At 58.4% G+C, this 20,908-nt stretch overlaps 7 protein-coding genes across 7 annotated transcripts in view; 4 read left to right on the top strand and 3 right to left on the bottom strand.

The window, feature by feature from the left end:
• GMORB2_5151 (oxysterol-binding protein 1) overlaps nucleotides 1-4,159 on the top strand; it is a gene marked incomplete at both ends in the record, with an annotated part of 4,465 nt that extends 306 nt beyond the window's left edge. The window contains 2 exons of the mRNA XM_035467125.1: nucleotides 150-2,742; nucleotides 2,930-4,159. Coding sequence (XP_035323137.1) covers nucleotides 150-2,742; nucleotides 2,930-4,159 — 3,823 coding nt within the window. The remainder of the gene's footprint in view (nucleotides 1-149; nucleotides 2,743-2,929) is intronic.
• A 742-nt stretch (nucleotides 4,160-4,901) lies between these two features.
• Nucleotides 4,902-6,361, top strand: GMORB2_5150 (Acyl-CoA thioesterase; the record flags this gene model as incomplete). The annotated part of the gene is made up of 3 exons (XM_035467124.1): nucleotides 4,902-4,919; nucleotides 5,203-6,183; nucleotides 6,311-6,361. 3 exons carry the CDS (start codon nucleotides 4,902-4,904, stop codon nucleotides 6,359-6,361), a joined length of 1,050 nt encoding a protein of 349 aa, XP_035323136.1.
• A 2,424-nt stretch (nucleotides 6,362-8,785) lies between these two features.
• GMORB2_5149 (Eukaryotic aspartyl protease) lies at nucleotides 8,786-10,455 on the top strand (the record flags this gene model as incomplete). The annotated part of the gene is made up of 3 exons (XM_035467123.1): nucleotides 8,786-9,101; nucleotides 9,213-9,469; nucleotides 9,679-10,455. The coding sequence occupies 3 exons, from the start codon at nucleotides 8,786-8,788 to the stop codon at nucleotides 10,453-10,455; spliced, it is 1,350 nt and encodes a 449-aa protein (XP_035323135.1).
• A 706-nt stretch (nucleotides 10,456-11,161) lies between these two features.
• Nucleotides 11,162-13,901, bottom strand: GMORB2_5148 (ZnF RBZ; the record flags this gene model as incomplete). The annotated part of the gene is made up of 5 exons (XM_035467122.1): nucleotides 11,162-12,735; nucleotides 12,794-12,854; nucleotides 12,913-13,121; nucleotides 13,191-13,266; nucleotides 13,494-13,901. Coding segments are annotated over 5 exons (2,328 nt in total), but the record flags the coding sequence as incomplete, so codon positions are not given.
• Nucleotides 13,902-14,699: 798 nt separating this feature from the next.
• GMORB2_5147 (molybdopterin synthase catalytic subunit) lies at nucleotides 14,700-15,393 on the top strand (the record flags this gene model as incomplete). Its single annotated transcript, XM_035467121.1, has 2 exons — nucleotides 14,700-14,841; nucleotides 15,041-15,393. The coding sequence occupies 2 exons, from the start codon at nucleotides 14,700-14,702 to the stop codon at nucleotides 15,391-15,393; spliced, it is 495 nt and encodes a 164-aa protein (XP_035323133.1).
• Nucleotides 15,394-15,690: 297 nt separating this feature from the next.
• GMORB2_5146 (uncharacterized protein) lies at nucleotides 15,691-16,325 on the bottom strand (the record flags this gene model as incomplete). The annotated part of the gene is made up of 2 exons (XM_035467120.1): nucleotides 15,691-15,988; nucleotides 16,117-16,325. 2 exons carry the CDS (start codon nucleotides 16,323-16,325, stop codon nucleotides 15,691-15,693), a joined length of 507 nt encoding a protein of 168 aa, XP_035323132.1.
• An 841-nt stretch (nucleotides 16,326-17,166) lies between these two features.
• On the bottom strand, nucleotides 17,167-19,857 carry GMORB2_5145 (Ferric reductase NAD binding domain; the record flags this gene model as incomplete). Its single annotated transcript, XM_035467119.1, has 1 exon — nucleotides 17,167-19,857. The coding sequence occupies one exon, from the start codon at nucleotides 19,855-19,857 to the stop codon at nucleotides 17,167-17,169; it is 2,691 nt and encodes an 896-aa protein (XP_035323131.1).
• Between the last annotated feature and the right edge of the window lie 1,051 nt (nucleotides 19,858-20,908).

The following is a 20,908-nucleotide window of genomic DNA, read 5'->3' as shown; positions in this document are numbered from 1 at the left end:
CCCCCCTCTCTCTCCCTCACACCCCCGCCTCCTCCTCCCCTTCTTGGCTCCCTTCTCTCTTTTGCAACCGCCGACGGTCGACGTCACGCACCCCAACCCGGCAATGTACGGCTGCAATAGCTCGCCGGCTAACATCGTCACCTCTCGAGAAGCTCACACAGGCGTTCCGTCTCGACCGCCGCCCTCAACCTGCTCCGACGAAGGGACGCGACACGCGACGACGATTGCGTCAACGAGGACACGACGTCACAGAACAGCTCTAGGTACCCCGTCGCCCCCATGTCCAACCACAACCGGACGCAGAGCAGCATGGGCCCACCCCAGTCCTCGTCGGCTGCCCTGAGCAGGACGCCCTCGGGCGCCGCCGCTTCGATCGGCGCCGCCGCTTCCGCCACCGGCAGCGGCTCCCTCAAGCCTGCCCAGAGCCACGACAAGGGCCCCAGCCTCGAGCAGTCGGTCAAGAAGTTCCGCGTCGTCGAGGCCCTGCGCAGCGGCGACACGGCCTCCATCTCGAAGATCATACGCGAGTCCGTGCCGACCGACATCGGCGGCCGCAGGATGAGCGCTTCGTCCATGGCCGGTCCGGGCCTGGAGGACACCACCATCCTGCACCTGGCCATCCAGTGCGCCGAATTCCCCGTCGTCGAGTACGTCCTGTCCGACGGCCAGAACACGCTCGACATCAACGCCCGCGATAAGGACGGCGACACCCCGCTGCACGTCGCCGCCGCGCAGGGCCGAACCCCCGTCGTCAAGCTGCTGCTCGAGCAGAGCGGCATCAACGACGCCGTCGTCAACGCCCACGGCAAGCTGCCCATCGACCTGGCCCGCAACCCCGAGATCTTCCAGCTGCTCCAGCTGTCACGCTCGCTCTACACCGAGTCCAAGGTGAAGCAGGTCCAGGACATCATCGCAAGGGCCGACTACGACACCCTCGCCCACGTCCTCGAGGAGCCGCGCTTCAAGACGGTCGTCGACATCAACAGCCCCGAGTTCGCCTCGGACCCCACCACCGTCAGCACCGGCGGCACCCTGCTGCACGAGGCCGCCCGCCGGAGGAACATCAAGCTCATCCAGACCCTCCTGCTCCACGGCGCCGACCCCTTCCAGCGCGACCGCAAGGGCAAGCTGCCCCAGTCCGTCACCAACGACGACGGCGTCAAGTCCATCCTCAAGAAGTCCCCCGCCGCCGTCGCCGCCCAGAGGGGCATCCAGGAGAAGGCCGTGCTGGGCCAGGCCGCCTCCCAGGGCGCCTTCGCCAGCGCCGCCGGAGACCCTCTCGCCGGCCGCGAGTCGCGCGAGATGAAGGGCTACCTGAAGAAGTGGACCAACTACCGCAAGGGATACCAGCTGCGCTGGTTCGTGCTCGAGGACGGCGTCCTCAGCTACTACAAGCACCAGGACGACGCCGGGTCGGCGTGCCGCGGCGCCATCAACATGCGCATCGCCAAGCTGCACATGACGCCGGACGAGAAGACCAAGTTCGAGATCCTCGGCAAGTCGTCGGTCAAGTACACGCTCAAGGCCAACCACGAGGTCGAGGCCAAGAGGTGGTACTGGTCCCTCAACAACTCGATACGCTGGACAAAGGACCAGGCCGAGGAGGAGGACCGCCAGGCCGCCCGCAACGCCGAGCTGCTCAAGCAGGCCAAGGCCGAGCACGGCGGCGGCGGCAGCCCCGGCGGCGCCGCGTCGCTGTCGGTCCAGGACACGCACAGCGACAACGGCAGCTCGCCGCTGCCCAGCCGGCACCACTCGGCCGTCAAGCTCTCGGCCCAGCCGAGGGCCGAGCAGGCGGGCGTCAGCACCGCCGGCAGCGCCGACGACGACTACTACTACGCCGATGCGGGGACGGATGCCGGCACCTCGCGGTTCCACGGCCACCTCGGCAACCACAACGGCGACGGCCCCGTCATCCCCGGCGATCCCGACGACGACGACGACTACGGCGACGACGTGAGCGTGCGGGAGGAGCCGTCGGCGACGCGCGACGCGCTCAACATCACCGCCCAGTCGGCCAAGATCCAGCTCGAGACCATGTCGCAGGTGCACGCGGCCCTGATGGGCATGACGACCAGGACGCCGGCGACGCCCATCTCGGACACCAAGGTGTCGCAGGCCCTGGGGACGTACGACGGCGCGATGCGCAGCCTGTCGGGCCTGATCGGCGACCTCCTCCGCATCTCCAAGGACCGCGACGCGTACTGGCAGTACCGGCTGGAGCGCGAGACGAGCATGCGGCGCATGTGGGAGGAGAGCATGGCCCAGGTGGCCCAGGAGCAGGAGGAGCTCCAGGCGCGGTACGGCGAGGCCGAGGAGAAGCGCAAGCTGGCCAAGAAGGCCCTCCGAGAGATCCTGGAGAGCAGGGGCGAGGCTATCCCGTCGGAGAAGAAGCTCGACGAGATGGTCGACCAGGGCGAGGCCGACAAGAAGAGCCAGCACAGCCAGAGCCAGGGCAACGACGCGAAGAGCTTCGTCAGCACCCGCAGCAAGCCCACGGCTCTCCAGCAGATGGCCGACATCTCGGAGGACGATTCCGAGGGCGACGACGACGAGTTCTTCGACGCCGTGGACAACGGAGAGGTCAAGATCTCGCAGATGCCGCCCAGCCAGGACGTCGGCGGGCAGGGCGTCGTCATCTCGGGCGGCGTGGACATCAGCTCCTCGTTCAAGGGATACGAGAATGGCGTGCGGACCAGGCTCAAGATGGATGCGGACAACCGACCCAAGGTGTCGCTCTGGGTGAGTGCACTCTCCTACCCTCTGCTCATCGGCTCTCCTCCTTCTCCTTCTCCTGCACACACGTGACACTACGAACACTGCATACTCTTTTCCTAAAAGTTCCCACCAAACCCCCCCCCCCCTAAAAAAAAAAAACAATACCCCCTTCCAGCGGATATATACTGACAAGGCACCCACCATCTGACAGGGCATCCTCAAATCCATGATCGGTAAAGACATGACCAAGATGACTCTGCCCGTCTCGTTCAACGAACCCACCTCCCTCCTCTACCGATGCGGAGAGGACATGGAGTACGCGGATCTGCTGGATCAGGCGGCGGACCGGCCCGACTCGATCGAGCGGCTGGTGTACGTTGCCGCGTTCGCGGCGAGCGAGTACGCGTCGACGGTGGGGCGTATCGCCAAGCCCTTCAACCCGCTGCTGGGCGAGACGTTTGAGTACGTGCGTCCGGACAAGAACTACCGCTTCTTCATCGAGCAGGTGAGCCACCACCCGCCGGTCGGGGCAGCGTGGGCCGAGTCGCCGCAGTGGACGTACTGGGGCGAGTCCAACGTCAAGTCCAAGTTCTACGGCAAGTCGTTCGACATCAACCCGCTGGGCACGTGGTTCCTCAAGCTGCGGCCCAAGTCCGGGGGCAAGGAGGAGCTGTACACGTGGAAGAAGGTGACGTCGTCGGTGATCGGCATCATCACCGGCAACCCGACGGTGGACAACTACGGGCCGATGGAGGTGAAGAACTGGAACACGGGCGAGGTGGCGCTGCTCGACTTCAAGCCGCGCGGGTGGAAGGCCAGCAGCGCGTACCAGCTGTCCGGCAAGGTCACGGACGCGAGCGGGCGTGTGCGGGTCAGCATGGGTGGACGGTGGAACTCGAAGATCTACGCGCGGGTGACGAACGGCTACGAGGCAGCCGTGGACGAGTCGGCGGCTTCCTCGTCGGCGACGCAGATCCAGCACCGCGGCGGCCTGGCGGACCCCAACGAGGTGTACCTGGTGTGGCAGGCCAACGAGCGGCCGGCAGGCATACCCTTCAACCTGACGCCCTTCGTCCTCACCTTCAACCACATCGACGACAAGCTGCGTCCCTGGCTGGCGCCGACGGACTCGCGTCTGCGGCCGGACCAGCGCGCCATGGAGGAAGGGGAGTACGACTTTGCGGCCACGGAGAAGAACAGGCTCGAGGAGGCGCAGAGGGCGCGCCGTCGCGACAGGGAGTTGAAGGGAGAGGAGTTCCGGCCGGCATGGTTCACGAGGGCCCGCTGCGAGGTGTCGGGTCAGGACTACTGGAAGTTCAATGGCAAGTATTGGGAGCAGAGGGACAAGGCGGGGCCGGACGGGGACGGGCATGCCTGGGATGGACTGGAGGCAATATTCGACGAGAGGGGTGCGGAGAACGCGCCGCCGCCGACGCCGTAGACTTTTTCCCCCTCTGCTCCCCCCCTCCCTTCCCCCCTCCGGACTACTGCTTCTACTACTACTACTACTGCTTCTACTACTACTACTACTACTACTACTACTACTACTACTACTACTACTACTACTACTTGTTATTCCATCTCTATTCGATTCGTCAATCATCGTCCGTCGCCCCGTCACTGCGTCGATCCAGCTGGGCTCTGCTACTGTCTTGGGGTTGACTGTCACGATGCCTCGTCTGCGCTGTCTATCGGGACGAATTCTTCCACTGGTCTGGTGGGAATTCGATGAACGGGATCGATCAGGTCATCGCCTGCGGTGATGGCGTGTTGCAGAGTGAAGGAATCGTCAGGAGCTTGGGGATCTCTGGGTATCGTGCCAGGACGAGGCCCAACCAAGACATGTGATGATGGCCGATGGGTTGGGACATGTGAATGTTTAAGGGGGTGGTAGCATGACGTAATACAAGGGATATATAACCAAGTATCATCATGCCAAAACGAGTCATTTTGGAGGATGAGTAAGGAAAAAATAAAATAATAAAAATAGTGGGAGTACCCTCTCGTAGTAATGATACTCGTAAGTGATAATACTCGTAGTAAGTAATATTAGCATGATAATGATAGTAAACAGTACAGATTACATGTATCCGTAATACTACGTATCCTCAGTCCTCGACTCTTATCGTACAGGCAAAGAAAAGGAAGAAGGAAAAACAGAGAGGCTCGATTTATGGGTCTCCATGTCTATTTATGACAGCGTCCCTCGGCCCTGTCCCGAGCCTCGGTTCATCTTCTGAGCAGGGGTAATTCCTCCCTTTGAATGTCCACAACGTTCCTGCCCAACCCAACGAGACAACTCATCTCTCTCTCTCCTCCTCTCCTGGTCTCTCTTCATTCTCATCTTTATCTTTACATATACATATACATATACACGCATATATATCTTACCCGATCAGGAGACGGGAAGAAGAAGAGCACGACGCCGCCATGTCCGAAGAAAAAACCACTCTACTCCGTCCACCGGCGCCGGACGCGTCCAAGGCGCCGATCGAGAACACTCTGGAGGTGACGGAGCTGGCGGTGCTGGGGCCGGACCTGTTCACCAACACGCGGCAGCCGTGGCTCCCGCACGGGGCGCGCGGGATCTACGGCGGCGCGGTGATAGCGCAGAGCCTGGCGTCGGCGCAGAAGACGGTGCCAGAGGGCTTCCTGCCGCACTCGTGCCACTGCTACTTCCTGCTCGCCGGGTCCGCGTCGGTGCCGATCCTGTTCCACGTGGAGCGGGTGCGCGACGGGCGGTCATTCGCGACGCGCACGGTGCAGGCGCGGCAGAGGGGCCGATGCATCTTCACGACGACCATCAGCTTCGCGCGCGACGAAGGCGAGTCCGACGACGACGAGTCCAACGACGAGGGCGGCAAAGCCGGGAGGCAGGTGGTACGCCACGCGGCGCCGATGCCGGAAGGGGTGGCGGCCACGCGTCCCCCCGACGACCTGGTCGACGGGCTGTCGGGCGGCGGGCCGGTGCAGAACACGGACGTCGAGGTGGTCCGCCGGGACGACGACGCGGCCTGCCCGCACGAGCGCGTGAGCAGGACCTGGATGCGCGCCAGGGGCAAGATCAGCCCCGAGGGCGGGATCCAGGCCCACCTCAACGCGCTGGCGTACATGTCGGACAGCTACTTCATCGGGACGGTGTCGCGCGCCCACCGGCTGTGGAGGTTCATCGCCGTGCCGGCCGAGGCGTCGGGCAGCCTGACGGACAGCGAGGGCCGTCTGCTGCGCAGGGAGATGCGGAAGGAGGGCATGGGCGACGACCCGGTCAGGTGGCAGGGCAGGCCGGCCGTCGGCATGATCGTCAGCCTCGACCACAGCATCTACTTCCACGAGCCGAGGCGGGTCATGGCCGACCAGTGGATGTTTTGCGAGATGGAGACGCCCTGGTCCGGCCAGCAGAGGGGAGTGGTCAGCCAGAGGATCTTTGCTGCGGACGGGACGCTGCTGGCCAGCTGTTATCAGGAGGTAAGCTCTTCCTCTCCTCTCCTCTTCTTTCTTCTCCTTTCCTCTTCTCGCTGATCTCTCCCATCCCCTCCTCCATTACTATATATATATATATATATATATATATATATACTGACAAAAGAAATAGGGCGTTATCCGACTTAGGCAGGATGGAAAGGAGAAGAGCGCCAAGCTGTAAAATTATGTCATACAATCGATCTCATATATATAGAAGGACGGGTTGGACGAAGGAACAAGGAAATGTCTTGGATGGACTGAAGAGGAAAAGTTTGATATTATTTATCATTTATAGAAGAAGAGGAAGAGGAAGAACAGAGCGAGATAAAACAACGCGATGGCATCCATGCATGTCAGATGAAAAGCAGCCGTGTCTTGTCGTCTGGGATGGTATGTCTCGGAGTGAATGCCGGGGCAGCGAGGTGTGCTAAAGAGTATAATAGAAAGAAGTACGATGATGGAATTCAATTTTTTTTTATATCAGCTTCCATCGTCGCCATTTCATCTTACTGTCTCGTATTGAGAAGAGAGAGAGAGAGACGGAAGCGCGCGCGCGCGCGAGAGAGAGAGAGAGAGAGAGAGAGAGAGAGAGACAGAGATAGCGTTGGTAATTGTCTGCCCTGAATAATGCACCGTCTTTAGGGACACCCCGGGGCTGGGATGGAGACGGGGGGGGAATGGGAAAGAAGAGAAAAGAAAAGAAAAAAGAGAAGGAGAGAAAAGAAGAAAAGAAAAGAGGAAAAGAAAAGAAAGGCATGGGAACAGACATGTCATCGTTCCTGGTGGCTGTGAGACAGCAGGATGGAATGATCTGGGGGGAGGAGGAGAGGATTCTCGATCAATATCAGTAGATGGAGTGTCAGTAGATGAGCGCCAAGCAGGGACGAGTATGTCTTGTCTAATTGAATATACGCTTTTCAATGCAAATGCAAAATGCAAAATGCAATGATGGGCAGATAAACTAAACTGTACGAGGCGGAGAAGTAACGATACTTGTACAAGTCACAAGGCTGTGTGTGTGTGTGTGTGTGTGTGTGTGTGTGACTTACATGGCTGTGACTGTGGCTGTGGCTGTGACTGTGGCTGACCCAGAGCAGATAGATGATGGCTGCCGCTTGTCAGAGCACTCTCTCCATCAGCCGTTCGAGTGCAGGGAGCGACGCCACCAGATGATGAACCGCCCAACGCCCAACGTCTGGGCTGCAGGGGGGTTGACAGCGACGCCATCAGACACGATGCATTACCGTGATGAGCAGCGCTGCATGGAGGGAGGAGTACTTGCGCGTCGTATCGAGGCTTCCGGGCTTCCCACGTATTGACGTTGATATAGTATAGAGTATTCCATGCATATCGGGCATATACTCCGTACTAAATCTGTACATAAACGTAATCGGTACGGGAGTGCCTCGATGCCCCCCTTCCTAGCGTCTCACTCCCTGTCAGTGTCGCTCCTTCCCACGTTGCGCCTTCCGCGATGTCAACGAGGTCGCTTATTGACGAGACTCTGTATTGCTACGTAATCATCTTCCTTCTCCTTCTTTCCTCCCCCCCTGTTTATTCTCTCCCATCCTCTCTCCCTTTTCCCCTCCTTCTCCTCTCGACACACTGCCATGTACCGGCTGGCCGGATGGTCATGGTGGGAATTCAATCATCACCACATCATTTCTCGTCCTCCTGCTCCCAAGATACCTTCGGACACCAGAGGTCCATCTGCCTTTACTCGTACGATATCAACTGTTACGGACACGCCCTCGCCCAGCGTCCGCCTCGCTCAGCCTTCTCCATAATCACGGTCTCCATCAGCTCCTCCCACCTGCCGCTCCGTCCCATCCTTGCAGCCTACGGCAGTCAAGATCTGGAAGGGAAGGCTCGAGGGTACGTATCGTTGTTACATGACAGACAAATCTGGAAATCTGCATTCCCCATCACCCCCAGCCTCCGTGTCGCTCCGCGTCACTCACCAATATCCTTGTCGACCCGTCAAAAAAGGTCGACCCTGGTAACTCGTACTGTTCGCATGCCAGTATCTCAGTACACGATAATACTCCATCAGGACCACTACTCCACCGTCAACCCCCAGCCTACCGACTCAAGCCCCATCGCCAAGCAAATCGCTAAGCCATCCATGATCATCTTTTTACCACTCACTATAATAACAACACTCCATACTCCCCATATTACTCCTCCTTATTGACGTGCTCAGCCGTCTCTCGGTTCCTCTGCAGACTCGTAAAGAGAACGGGGGATACTACACAGCCCCCGGCATTTCTCTTATTTCTCTTCTTCACCTTTTATTCCCCGTATTCCTTTCTTCTTTCCCTTTTTCTTCTTTTTTTTTTTTAACCTTGTTTCCTTCCTTCTCTCTTTCTTCAAGGATTCTCCTAATTCATCGCTTGCATCCATCACTGCATTCCACCCCCCCCCCCCTCTTGCTTCGCTCGCTCACTCGCCCACCCACCCATCAGTCGCATGCGAAACCCGCCAGCATCACCCAACCCCGTACGCGAGCCCCGGCTTCTCCGGTGACCCGACGCACTACACTTGCTAGTCGTAGAAACTACGTACACATCATAGGGCCAGCCGTTTCGGCCTCTTCCCTACTGACATGCGATCCACGCCCCTCCTGGCCCTGGCTGCCACTACCTTGGCCGGGCACGTCGCCGTCCCCATCACCCGCCACCGGCTCTCCCCCCCTCACAGCTCCAACTCGCGAAGGGACGATGACGGCCGGGTCGAATTGGAAGCGCTGAACAACATCACCGGCGGTGGCTACTACGCCGAGTTCAAGGTCGGCACTCCACCTCAGTCTATCAGCTTTCAGCTTGACACCGGAAGCAGCGACACCTGGGTCAACTCGGTCAACTCGGACCTCTGCACGAATGCTGCAAAACAACGCAGCCATGGCTTCTGCATGACTCCATGTGAGTCTCTCAGTCTTCTCCCCCGCCTCACTCGTATTCCGATATAATAGAGGCTAATGTTTATATGGAAACAAACAGTCAACTCTAATGAGAGCGAAACATTTGCATTAGTGGACCGCGGCGGTTTCGACATCACCTACCTAGATGGCCGCAACATCAAAGGCTCCTACTTCAACGATACCATCACCATCGGCAATGACAAGATCGAGAACCAGCAACTCGGTCTCGCCTCAGAGAGCGTCCGGCCCACGGGGCTCATGGGTCTCGGCTTCAGCGCAAACGTCGCCGCTACGATACAGTATCCCACTGTCGTCGACAACATGGCCAGCCAGGGGCTCATAGATACGCGCGCTTTCAGTCTGTATCTGGTAGGTCATCTCTCTCATCCCTTCTTCTTCCACCCGGAAGCTCCGGATGCGGGTAGGTCCGGGGTTCGGAGACGTCGAGAGCAGCGAGGCACGAAGAATCAGAAGAGAGAAAGAACGAGCAAGAGTGATAGGAGGAGGAAGGAGGAGGGGGAGTCAAGTAAGGAGAAGAAGATGAGAAAAGAGAAGAAGCCTGACGCGTCCCATCCCAGAATGACCTAGAAGCCAACTCGGGAACGATCCTGTTTGGCGCCATCGACAGCCAAAAGTACATTGGCGACCTGGCGGTGCTCCCGATGTCCCGCGAGGCGGACAGCGCGTCGGCGAACATCACGCTGTACAGCGTACGCATCTCGGGCTTCGACCTGAAGGACTCTGACGGCGAAAAGTCCATCGACATACCCGACCTCGACTCCCTGGCCCTCCTGGACACCGGGTCGACCATTTCGCTTCTGCCGGAGGACCAGGTCAAGAAGCTGTGGGAGAAGTTTAACGTGGTGGCCGTCCAGGGGTCGCTGACACCGTACATCGACTGCGCGTTCCGCGGTGAGAAGGGAACGGGCTACGTCTTCGATTTCGTCTTTGACGGCAAGACGATTCAGGTGCCGATCGAAGAGATGGTTGTCGACGCCTTCGCCGACGTCCGGGACCTGTTCAAGCAGTACCTCGAGGTCAACGAAGGCCTCGGGGACGTCATCGGCGACTGGGAGGGTGTGTGCATGTTCGGCATCGGGTCCACCTCCGACTTCGACATCCAGTTCACCCTGCTGGGCGACACCTTCCTCCGTTCCGCCTACGTCGTCTACGACCTGGACAATGAGCGTATCGCCATCGCCCAGGCCAACCTCAACTCGTCCGACACTAATATCGTCGACATAGCTGCTGGTGATCTGCCCAATATCACCGGTGTCAAGAGTGAGTCTTGTTCCCCCTTCTCTTCTCTCTTTTCCCCTCCCCCCCCCCCTCTCTCTGAAGCGAAAGTATCCTGACCGATTCAAAAAAAAAAAAAAAGGCCAAGAAGCCAACAGCGACAATGATGATAGTGCCGTCGGCCGCATATCGCCTCCCGTCATGACCATTACATTACTCGTGGCTCTCTGTGCCGCCATGATGACGCTATAGATTTGATTCCGTCTCTTTTTGCCTCTCCTCCTTTCCTTTTTTTTTTTTTTTCATTTTTACTTTCTTCTTTTGTTCCATTACTTATACTATTATTTGCATCTGAGCTTGGTATGGCACATCTGGCATTTTTCCACATTCTATATATATATATGTATATTCGTTTCTTATGTATATTTTGCGCCTTGGGCTCGATCATATTTCATATCTGTTTCTGTTTGTTTGTTGGTGACTCAAGGCATAGGCGTACCCTGTTTTTTTTTTCTTTTCTTTTTTTCTTCTCCTTTTTGATCTCCCTTGGAATGAAGGGTCAAGTTTATTTTTCATGTTATATAAAAGCAATGGCATGGAATGACTGCTTCTTGTGTCCCTCTTTGCTCTCATTTTTTTTAGTTCATTCTCAAATGTCATCATGAGACTCATCCTTGACCTCTTTGAAAACATGACCGAGTATATATGGTATGCTACTGATTCATCTGGGGGAAGGGGGGAAGAAAAAAAAGAAAAGCATGTAGAGTAAGACTGATTCTATTGACGACGTGTTTTATACAAAAGCCCCTCCCCAACCTTCCCCCCTTATCCTCCCAGCTTCTTATACCTATCCCTCGCCTTATCCTGCGCACTGGCAAGATAATCCGCATAGCTGCCACTGCTCTTTGTATTCCGTTCCGCCACCTCAGCCGCATCGCCAAGCTTGCCTCCCTCGGCGCCCAGACCGACACCCTCCTGGTAGGCGTGCGTCTCTACAATGTCGGTGCGTCCCTCGCCCTTGGCTCCGAGCCCGGCACCTGCTGACCAGCCCATCTTGGCTAGCATGCCTGCTCCCTTGGACGGTGCCGGTGCTGGTGCCGCTGGAGGTGGGGGAGGGGTGCCGGTGCCGGTGCCGTCGGTCTGCTTGGACGAGAGCTTCCTGGGCTGGTTGTACACTTGACGTCTCTCCTTGGCTCGATCGCGGTATTGCTGCGCATCGGCATCGGCAGCAGCAGCAGCAGCAGCAGCAGCAGCATCTACTGCTGCCGTCGTCGTTGACTCCGTGGTGGCGTCGATGTTGGTGGTCCCTGCCTTTTGTTTCTGCCGCTTATCTCGGGCTGCTAGCCGTGGTAGGGCGGCCTTGACCTGATCCTCGTTCTCGGTGGCCTGCTTGTGGTTGCGCGACTTCTCGTGTATGTCCACCTCTTGGACGGACTTGTACTTGCGCATGCAGATGAGGCACATGAGCCGGTCGCGGTCGACGTAACTCACTGCTCCTGCTGTCGGTGCTCGGTCCTCCTCCGGGGTCTTGGACTCTTCCTGCCGCTGAGACTCGATAGCTGGTGTCGGTCCACCACCGCCAATCCTGGCATTGGAGAGGGAAATCTTGATGGGTACGGGGGGTGGTGGCGGTGCGTCGGCAGCGGAAGAGGTGCCGCCGGCGCCTTGGGCGTGCAGCTCGTCGTGCTTGCGCTGCCACATGGCCATCGTCCCAGCCATGACGACGGGCTTCTTGGCCGCCGTCGTCGCCTGGGTGGCCGGCGCACCATCTGCCTTGCGCTTCTTGGACTTCTTAGCTGCATCGTCCTCGGCCGGTTGCTTGTCGGCGGTCTGGCTATTGGCGCCCGGGGGGGTTTCGGTCACGACACGCTGGCTGGGATACACGCGATAGTCCTTGTACCGGACGCGCAGGGCTGGGTTGAAGAGCGGGTTGAACGACATGCGTTCCGTTTCCGGAGTCAGCTCGCGGTCTTCCGGGAGGAACACGCCCATGTGGATGGTTGATACGTGCACCGTGCATGCGGCCACGGTGAAGGACCGTGAAGCGCGATACTTGGCAACAGCGGCCATCGCGTCCTCGAGAGCCCAAAACTCGGCAAATCCATACTTGAAGGACTCGTCGCTGTGGGCGTTGCGCATGAGGAAAACGCGGTGGAGAGACCCCGGACGCGCACCGTACCCCGAGGGGTTGCCCGTCGGGGCGGTAGATTTGAGCTTTGGTGCTGCACCGTCGGAAGCCGTGTCCTTGACCGGATTTGGCTTCTCCCGCTCCAGACGCTTCATGTCGGCCGCCAGCATGTCCTCGTCGACGAAGCTTGCTAGGGGGTACACCACCAGTATTTGCGAAGGCACGTCGGCAGCGTCGGTCATGCCCGTCAGGCTCTGCTGCCAGTCCGGCGCTACGGGACGTTAGAAGAGGAAGAAGCTGGCGGCTGAAGAGTGGTTCCGTTGACATACCTGACGGGGGCGCACCGCACTCTTTGCACTTTGTGCGCGAGGGGTAGTTGGAGAAGTCACACTGGATCCACGTCAACAACAGAGCCCACGGTTGGTATTGGATGGCAAGACGAGCGTACCGAATGACACGTCCAGTTGCTGCCTGGCTGTACACGAGCGTCGCTCCCATCCTCTCGATTCCGCGCGTAGTGAATATACGCCTGGAAGCGACCGTCGGGAACGTCGTCGGTGGGGTGTGCAAGCTCGAGCTGGATCTCGGGGAAGTGTTCCCTGATGAAGGAGACAGAGCTGTCAACTGAATCAAACTGAACGAATGCGCGTCGGCTTCCTGGAGGCACGTCATATCAATATCGGTGCACCGCAAGTGTGAATTAGCATCATGGGATATCGAACGTACCCTTGGAAGAAGAGATGCGCACATCGAAAGGCGGGAGGTCGGCCGCCATCGAGTCCCTCAGGAGGCTCTCTTGAAGCTGTAAAGGAACGCAGCCGTATTAGTCGAGCAAGTTTTTTTTTTCCTTCGTCTTTTCTTGCCTTGTCTTTCGGCAACGCAGTAGCATCTCGAGTGTGGCTCAAGGGACGGATGCCGCCATTGTGGACAAATGAAGTGCTAGATCCAGGGAACCCGTTTTCATCAAGAACCAGTCTGTGTTCGGGGGAACAAGCAGCTTCTGTTACTCGGGACCGGAGGATTACCAACCTCGCTCGAGGAGACTGAGAAGGGTAGACCCTCCAGGATGACGGTGTCGCTGGGCCTACCAGCCGCGTCTCGAACAGGACTACGCGAGTAGCTGCTGCGGTGATGGCGCCCCCTCGGCGGTGAGCGGCCATCGTCGTCGTCATAGCGATGGCGGTCACGATTGGAGTAAGCGTACTCTTCTTCTTGGCTTCCGCCGCCGCCATCGTCGTCGTACATGCCAGTATAATCGTGTCGGTCCCTCCGATGGCGATGGTGGTAGTAGTTGTTATCGTTGGCGTCCGCATAGGAGTCCCTGTCAGTGTTGTAGCCGTCCCTCTTGTCGTCGTATCGTCTGGCAGGAGACCTGGAGTAGTCTCGACGTCCCGGGGGGAAGTTAGCTAAAAATGACTCTTTTTTCTTCTTCTTGTCTCTTGCAATACATGTGTCTCCACGTGTGTGCCACTGCTTTCCCGCTCTCTCAAAGATCGGCACATGTCCGATCTTATACAGGAAGCATCCTCTTATCTCCAGTCTGGTCCACCGTCTTCCATCAGGCGTGCGGTCATGGTTTACCCTGGCGGGATCGACTATAGCCGTCTATTTGCCCCTGGCCGTCCCATGATCTGTCGTCGGGTCTGGTATCGGGGGCGGGCTGCGATCTGTGGTCGCGCATGGTTTTAGGGTTTCTGTCGAGCAGCGGCGATACGTGTCGCCCCCAGGCGTTGCGGTCTGGAGTCCCAGGAGTAGACAGAAGATGGAAAGGAAAATGCGCTGGGGGTGCTGAGATCCGGAGATACAGTGTGCAGATGGTGCACATGGGAGAGTTGGCCCATGTGACAGAGAGTGAAGATGCAACGCCATAAGGCTGCAGTTGATGACGTAATCAAAATCACCGTCTTCACGTGCGAGAGAGTATTACCATCTCGACAGATGCACATGGGAAACAAGGGAGAGGCAGAAGAATACATGTATTTGAAGATATTTGAAGGTATACATAGTGGAATATGATGATGCCCTATCTTCGTGTGCTGCATGGAGAATACGGACCGCGGAAACTGATACCGTGCAGGTAAAATCCCAGTGCAGTAGAATATCATGACCCGCACACGTCACAGCATGCATCCCAGGCAGACGTCGGCCATCACCCCGCCCCCACCTTGACCAGGCATCTGTTCCTCTGAGGGCATCGCCTCCTCCGCGGGCACCGACGATCACAGCACACGCATCATGAGCCAAGACAGTGTCCAGGGGCCATGGGAACTGTCAGAAGACAGGTGCCACGTCTCTTTGACGCACAACGCCCTCGACGCCAGTAAAGTGATGGACATGGTCCGCAGTCCTGCCGCCGGGGCTATAGTATTGTTTGCAGGTACGGAGTTATGCTCGATCACTATCCCCCCCACACCACTCTCCTCTCCATACCTCTCCATACCTCTCCATCCGGTCTCTGCTCCCTCTGTCCTGTACTGCATCTGCACTATAGAGATACAGTCAGATATCGGGAGAGGTGCACGGGGAGAGAGAGAGAGGGAGAGGGAGGCGAAGAAAGACCTGGCTGATAGACACAGGCACAACAAGGGACAACTTTGACGGTAAACCGGTCAAGGAACTTCAGTACACGGCATACCACCCCCTCGCCCTGCGCACCATGATGACCATCGCGCATAGCCTGACGGACAAGCACGACCTGCGGGGGTTCGCCATGGTCCACAGGCTGGGCACGGTGCCGATCGGTGAGGAGAGCATACTCATCGCCGTGTCGACGCCGCACAGGCAGGCGGCGTGGAGGGCGGGGGAGGAGGCTCTGGAGGAGTGCAAGAGGCGGGTCGAGGTGTGGAAGAGGGAGGAGTTCGAGGGGGAGGGAGGCATATGGAGGGCCAACAGGGATGGGGCAGCAGGGAAGAGGATAGATGAGCACTAGTTGATATCCTCGATGCGTTGGTGCTCCCAGTAATGAACGCGCACTCTTTTTTCACTTTCACTTTCGATTCTTTTCTGTACTCTTATTTATAAGCCAACATGCAAAATCATAGACACCACACTCCCCTTGTGACCGTACTCTTCCCCCCCCCCTCCCCCAACCCCAAACCGCTTCCCAAAGACCGCTTTATTTCGCCGCAACTGATGTACCAAAAAAAAAAAGAAAGACCCTCCGTAGACCGAAGATGAAAATTGAGAGGACAAATATAGTAGAATGAGGAAGCTTTCCGCTCTTCATCTACTCCTGTCGCTGGTACGGTGGCGGCGGTTCCCTGAGGTACTCGAACGGGCAAGGCGGGGGGTGATCCGGGCAGCATCTACCCAGCATGACTATACCATCAACGTCAGTATCACATGTCGCATTGTCTCGAGAACCACGACAGGGAGAACGGAACGCACCGATATGGCTGCTGTAGGCATCTGTAAACGTTATATCCGATCCCACGCCATGCGTGTCAATCGGCTCCGTCAGCGCCGAGGGGTAGACTATGATGCCGAATTCCGTCTGTAGGATCCTCCAAAACTCGGGTGGTAGGCTGTCAGGTCGTAGTCTGTCAGTTTGGATCATCCCATCATCCAGAGGAGACAGAGGAGACATGGAAAGAAAAGGTAGGCGAGAGAGATGGAGGATTGATAAAAGAAGAAGAAAAAGAGTGAACCGTACCTAAACTGCTGGCACCGCAACGATGCATGGACAAACAGACAGACCGTCTCGAGAACAAGACGTCCCTCGTGGATAGCAGCATCCAGCTCGTCCATCCGCAGCTTATACACCTTCTGCAGCCTGTCCCTGGAGGCCTTCATGGCGATGGACCATGATTTGGCGATTTGCCTGAGTTCCTTTTCTCGGCCATCGAGTTCAGCAAAGTCCATCCTGTCTCTTGTCTTTCTCTGGCTTTCTTGTCGGATGACCTAGGTCCGAAACCTCGTTTCTTCCAAGTGTAGGAGAGAGAGAGAGAGAGAGAGAGAATGTGTGTGTGTGCGTGTGTGTGTGTGTGTGTGTGTGTAGCGAGTTCAGTGTGTAGGGAGGAGTGTTGAGGAAGAAGAAGAATTAGAAGAGAAAAAAAACGCAAGAGGAACGACATCAAGGTGAATCACTCATTACATCTCTCTCTCTTCCAGACATCCTCAATTCTTCAATGGCAGGTGGTCCCCTGCCAAAAGGGTTGCAGCTTCTTGACCATCAGGGTTCCCCCCTACTGTTCGCGCACGTTCGTCATTCGATGGGACTTTTCAATGGAGACGTGCCTCGTACTGCTAATACTAGAAAGACGAACTCACATACATTCCGTACCGATATCTGCAGTCTGCAGGGTACTGATCATGATACTTCCATGACCAGCAGTGACTGGTAGTAGACTTGGCACTTTTCCATGTCTCCATATCGCGCAGGTGGGGGCGTTCCGTTCATCAATCGCCAGGGTTGCCTGGTCCGTACGCCAGGATTGGTGATGCCCTCTACCCCTCCCCCCTCCCCCCGCCCCCCGCTTACTCGTATCATTACATTCTCAGCAACCTCACACGACGGATGCATGTCGTATAAACCTCGCAGGGACATGAGAGATATGCGTAAGCATGAGCATCTCTCCGATCTGAACATGCGGTGCTATGCATATACGTATGGTATAAGATGGTAGATGAATCAATAATAGATCGCTTGGTATCATTTCCTTCCCGTCACATTCCTATATCGTTACACGCCATGTATCCATCCCTACAGAGCGTAGTTCTCCGTATGTAGGTAGATCTCCTCGAGCTCGTCATCCCCCCAAATCTCTGCCTGCAACCTAGCAACCGTAGTAGCCACGCCGACCCTCATACCCGGGGGGCCGCATACGAACACCCCCGTCCTGCGTCCGAGTATGCCCCTCCCGTCCGCCCCGCCCGTGGCCCATTCCTTGAGCATGTATCCCAGGTCCGGTCGGCCGTACTCGACGCTCCAGCTGCCGTCTATCTGGTGTGGTATAGGGAAGGCAGAGCGCATCAGGTTCTTCTGGAATTCCGTCGGCGTCTCGGGGAAGCCAAAGTCGAAGCCCGAGGGGGGGCCGAACGTCGATGTCGGTCGAGCGCCCGCCGGGGGTAGGTTGGTCCGCAGGTGGGCTAGCTCCGGGGCCCGGACTGGGAATCCGCCATTCTCCCCCTCTTGCCCTCCTCCCTCTCCGTCCTGGGTCTCCTGGCCTTGCTGCTGCTGCTGCTGCTGCCGCTGTTCGGCTAGGACCTTGGGCGCGCTGTTGAAATGTAGCGGGTTCTCCCTGTGGATAGGAGGGAAGCGGAACTCTGTCCGGTGCTCCTCCACCTCGACCTGCTTCTTGTCGACGGGGTACCCGTTTGGCCCGAGGGGCAGACGGCCCTGCACATCGTCATCCTCCACGGGCGAGATGAGCTTGGCCGGTAGAGGGCCGGCCTGCGGCGCCTGCCCCTGGTGGTGGTGGTGGTGCTGGTGCTGGACCTGCATATAGTCCTGATGGGGGAGGGCCGTGATGCGGTCCTCGTTCTCGGCCCGCAGCTCGCGCTCCCGATCTGGGTCGCCCTGGGCCTCGGCGTATATCATCGCCGAGTTGCGCTTCGACGCCACGCCGGCCACGAAGCCGTCCAGCTTGTCGTGCAGGGCGTGCGTCAGGGCACGGTTCGTCGGCGGCACGCCGGGCGCCGCCGCCGCTGCCGCCGCCGCAGCGTTGGACCCTATCTCCTCACCGGGCCGGTGCCGCACGGCTGAGGTGACAAAGAACTTGCACGTGACGCTCTCCGGGGGCGCGGCGTCGCGGCAGATCCTCAGCTCCTCCCTGAACCAGTCCATGGCTTCCAGGCGCTTCAGGGCCCAGACGACGACGACCTTGCGCGTGATGGCCTTCCCGTCGCGCATGCGCTTGATCAGGTTCAGGAGCTGGGACATGAGGGCGGTGATGCCGCTGCCGCCGGCGATGAGGACGCACGTGTCGAAGGCGGCGAGGTCGCGGCGCATGCCGCCGTAGGGGCCGTCGAGGAAGGCCCGGTAGGTGTGGAAGGGGCCCTTGTCGACGGCCGTCTCCAGGACGCGACGGGTGAAGCCGCCGTAGGGCTTGAAGACGATGATGCAGTCGCGGAACTGCTCGCCGTACTCGGAGGGGAAGTCGTCGCTGCACAGGGACGAGATGGTGAAGGGGTGGTTGTCGAGGAAGGAGATGCCCGGCATGCGCAGGTAGACGTACTGGCCGGGCTTCCAGCGCATCTGGGTGGGGATGGTGATCTTGATGGCGTTCTCGGCCATGAGCGTTATGGCGGCCTCGTCGCCGACCATGAAGGCCATGGGCCGCCAGGGCTTGGTCCAGTTGAGGTTGAAGAAGCGCGCGCAGCAGCACACGGCCCAGACGGCCACGGTGGCGTACAGGTAGCTCCACGACATGAGGTAGTTCTTCGTGTGCCAGAAGAGCAGGCCGACGTAGGCGGCGCCCACGGGCACGTGCAGCAGGACAAAGGCCTCGTAGGCCACGCGGCGGACATACGGCAGCGAGGCCACGCACAGCCAGCACAGGGGGACGAGGCAGGCGATGCCGGTGCCGTAGATGATGCCGCTGCCGCCCGGGAAGAGGCGCTGGAAGACTTCCATGCCGCCGTCGTCCCACACCGGCTGGACGTAGAAGGGCACGCAGTGGACCAGCGTCAGGAACAGGCACAGGTAGCCGAGCCAGCGGTGGAGGACGTTGAGGCGCTCCGGGCCGATGCCCGTGACGACGGTGAGCAGGTTGGCCTTCATGCTGGTGGCGACGATCCACGGCGTCAGCGCCACGGCGATCATGCCGGACCGGATGGCCAGCGGCGGCGACCCGAACTGGATGCTCTGCCAGTAGAGCGGCTGCTGGAGGAAGCAGTACAGCGTGACGAAGACGGTGGCGACGAGGGCGCACGTCAGCACCGCCGGCGAGGAGAAGGTGAGCCTGTACTTGCGGAAGACCAGGTCGGGCAGGGGCCTGTAGAAGACCCACCGGAACAGGGCCAGCGTGTCGTTGACGGGCCCCACGGACGAGAAGTGCGCCTTGGGGCGGAAGGTCTTCTCGGCCGTCGCCGTGGCCGCGCCGTCGCCCGCCATGTCCGGGAAGAAGAACTGGCTGGCCTGGCCGCTGCGCATGGCCATGGCGTAGTCGGCGTCGATATTGTACAGGTTCTGGTAGTGCTCCTCGACCTCTTGCTTGTAGATGGCCTGGCGGATCTTGTCCTGCCAGAAGTGCCAGAAGCGGACGGCCGTCACGCACAGCACGAGGGCCAGGGCAAAGTACGTCCATCCAAGCGCGTACTTGCCCGACTTGGACCACGGGTCGACGGTCAGCGCCTGGACGAGGCCGGGTGGGCTTGTGGGGGTTAGGGGGATGGCGATGCGCTTGGGGAGGCTGATGGCCGCGCTGGCCATGTCCTTTAGATTGGGAGCCATCGTTAAATCTTCCCTTTTCCTTTTCTGTTTCTCGACCAGCGATAGGAAAAGGAATCCGAGGGGTCTTGAGTGCAACGTAGAATCTCGTTGGTTTATATCGTCCTCCGGCGCTCGCTGCCGTTCAAGAAGAGATCAAGCCAGCATGGGCAGAGTTGAAACGACCCAACGGCCGCCGGGGGGGGGGGGGGGGGGGGGGGGGGGGGGGTTGTGATATAGAGCGGATTTGGTCGAGATCGTCTTTGTGGCAAGTCTTCCTCTCTCTTTTTTTAAATTCCCTTTTCAATCGTTCTTTTGAAAAAAAAAAAGGTCCGTTTGCAAATGAATCCTTGGGGCGGACGAGAGCTTGACGCGTGTGTGTGTGTGTCTGTAAGCACCGAAACGAGAGAGCAGTAAGAAGAAGCGACAGTGTAGACTTTGATCCTGCAAAGCGTCGAGAGGAGATAGACTGATGAACTGGGGATACGAACTGGATAGAGGAGTCAAAAAGAAAATATTAATTGAAAAGGGGTTGGAGGGGGGGGAGAAGAAGAATAAGAAGAGAGGCCGCAGGAAGGCTGACCCGCGATAAAGTACTAGCAATCGCATGGCCCATGGAGGCGGGCAAGCTGCTGGGTGTCACCTACGGGAAGAAGAAATGTATTGGGGGGGGGGGATTCAGAGTTGACAGACGCCTCCAGCGGCTGAAGAAGAGTAGAGATTGGCCGAACGAGAGTGCCGAGGACCATCAGTTTGCTCTGCACAGGGGTGCGGGTGCGGATGTACGAGCCTGCATAACCAGACCCAACATGCATCGTCAAGTGGGTGGTGGGAAGGCGAGGGTCGTGAGTCGTGAAGAGGGGGGGGGGGCGAAGCTACCGCCACCATCGGTGTGCATGCTATCATCACTCGGTGGTCTGCAGAGTCATAAACCTCCTCGGTATAGCTCTCATCTCCATCGAAGCTTTCGGGGAGCTTTCATTGTCCGTCTGTCCCGCACCTCTCGCTCATCACGTCTTCTCGGGGAGATGTGGCTTGCGTCAGGGCGCGTAACTACTGGGTAGGCCGGAGTACT

The sequence above is a fragment of the Geosmithia morbida genome, assembly GCF_012550715.1.
Source record: "Geosmithia morbida isolate 1262 chromosome Unknown scaffold_3, whole genome shotgun sequence".
NCBI lineage: Eukaryota > Fungi > Ascomycota > Sordariomycetes > Hypocreales > Bionectriaceae > Geosmithia > Geosmithia morbida.
Note: the sequence above shows the minus strand (reverse complement) of the source record. Positions and strands in the feature narration are given on the sequence as shown.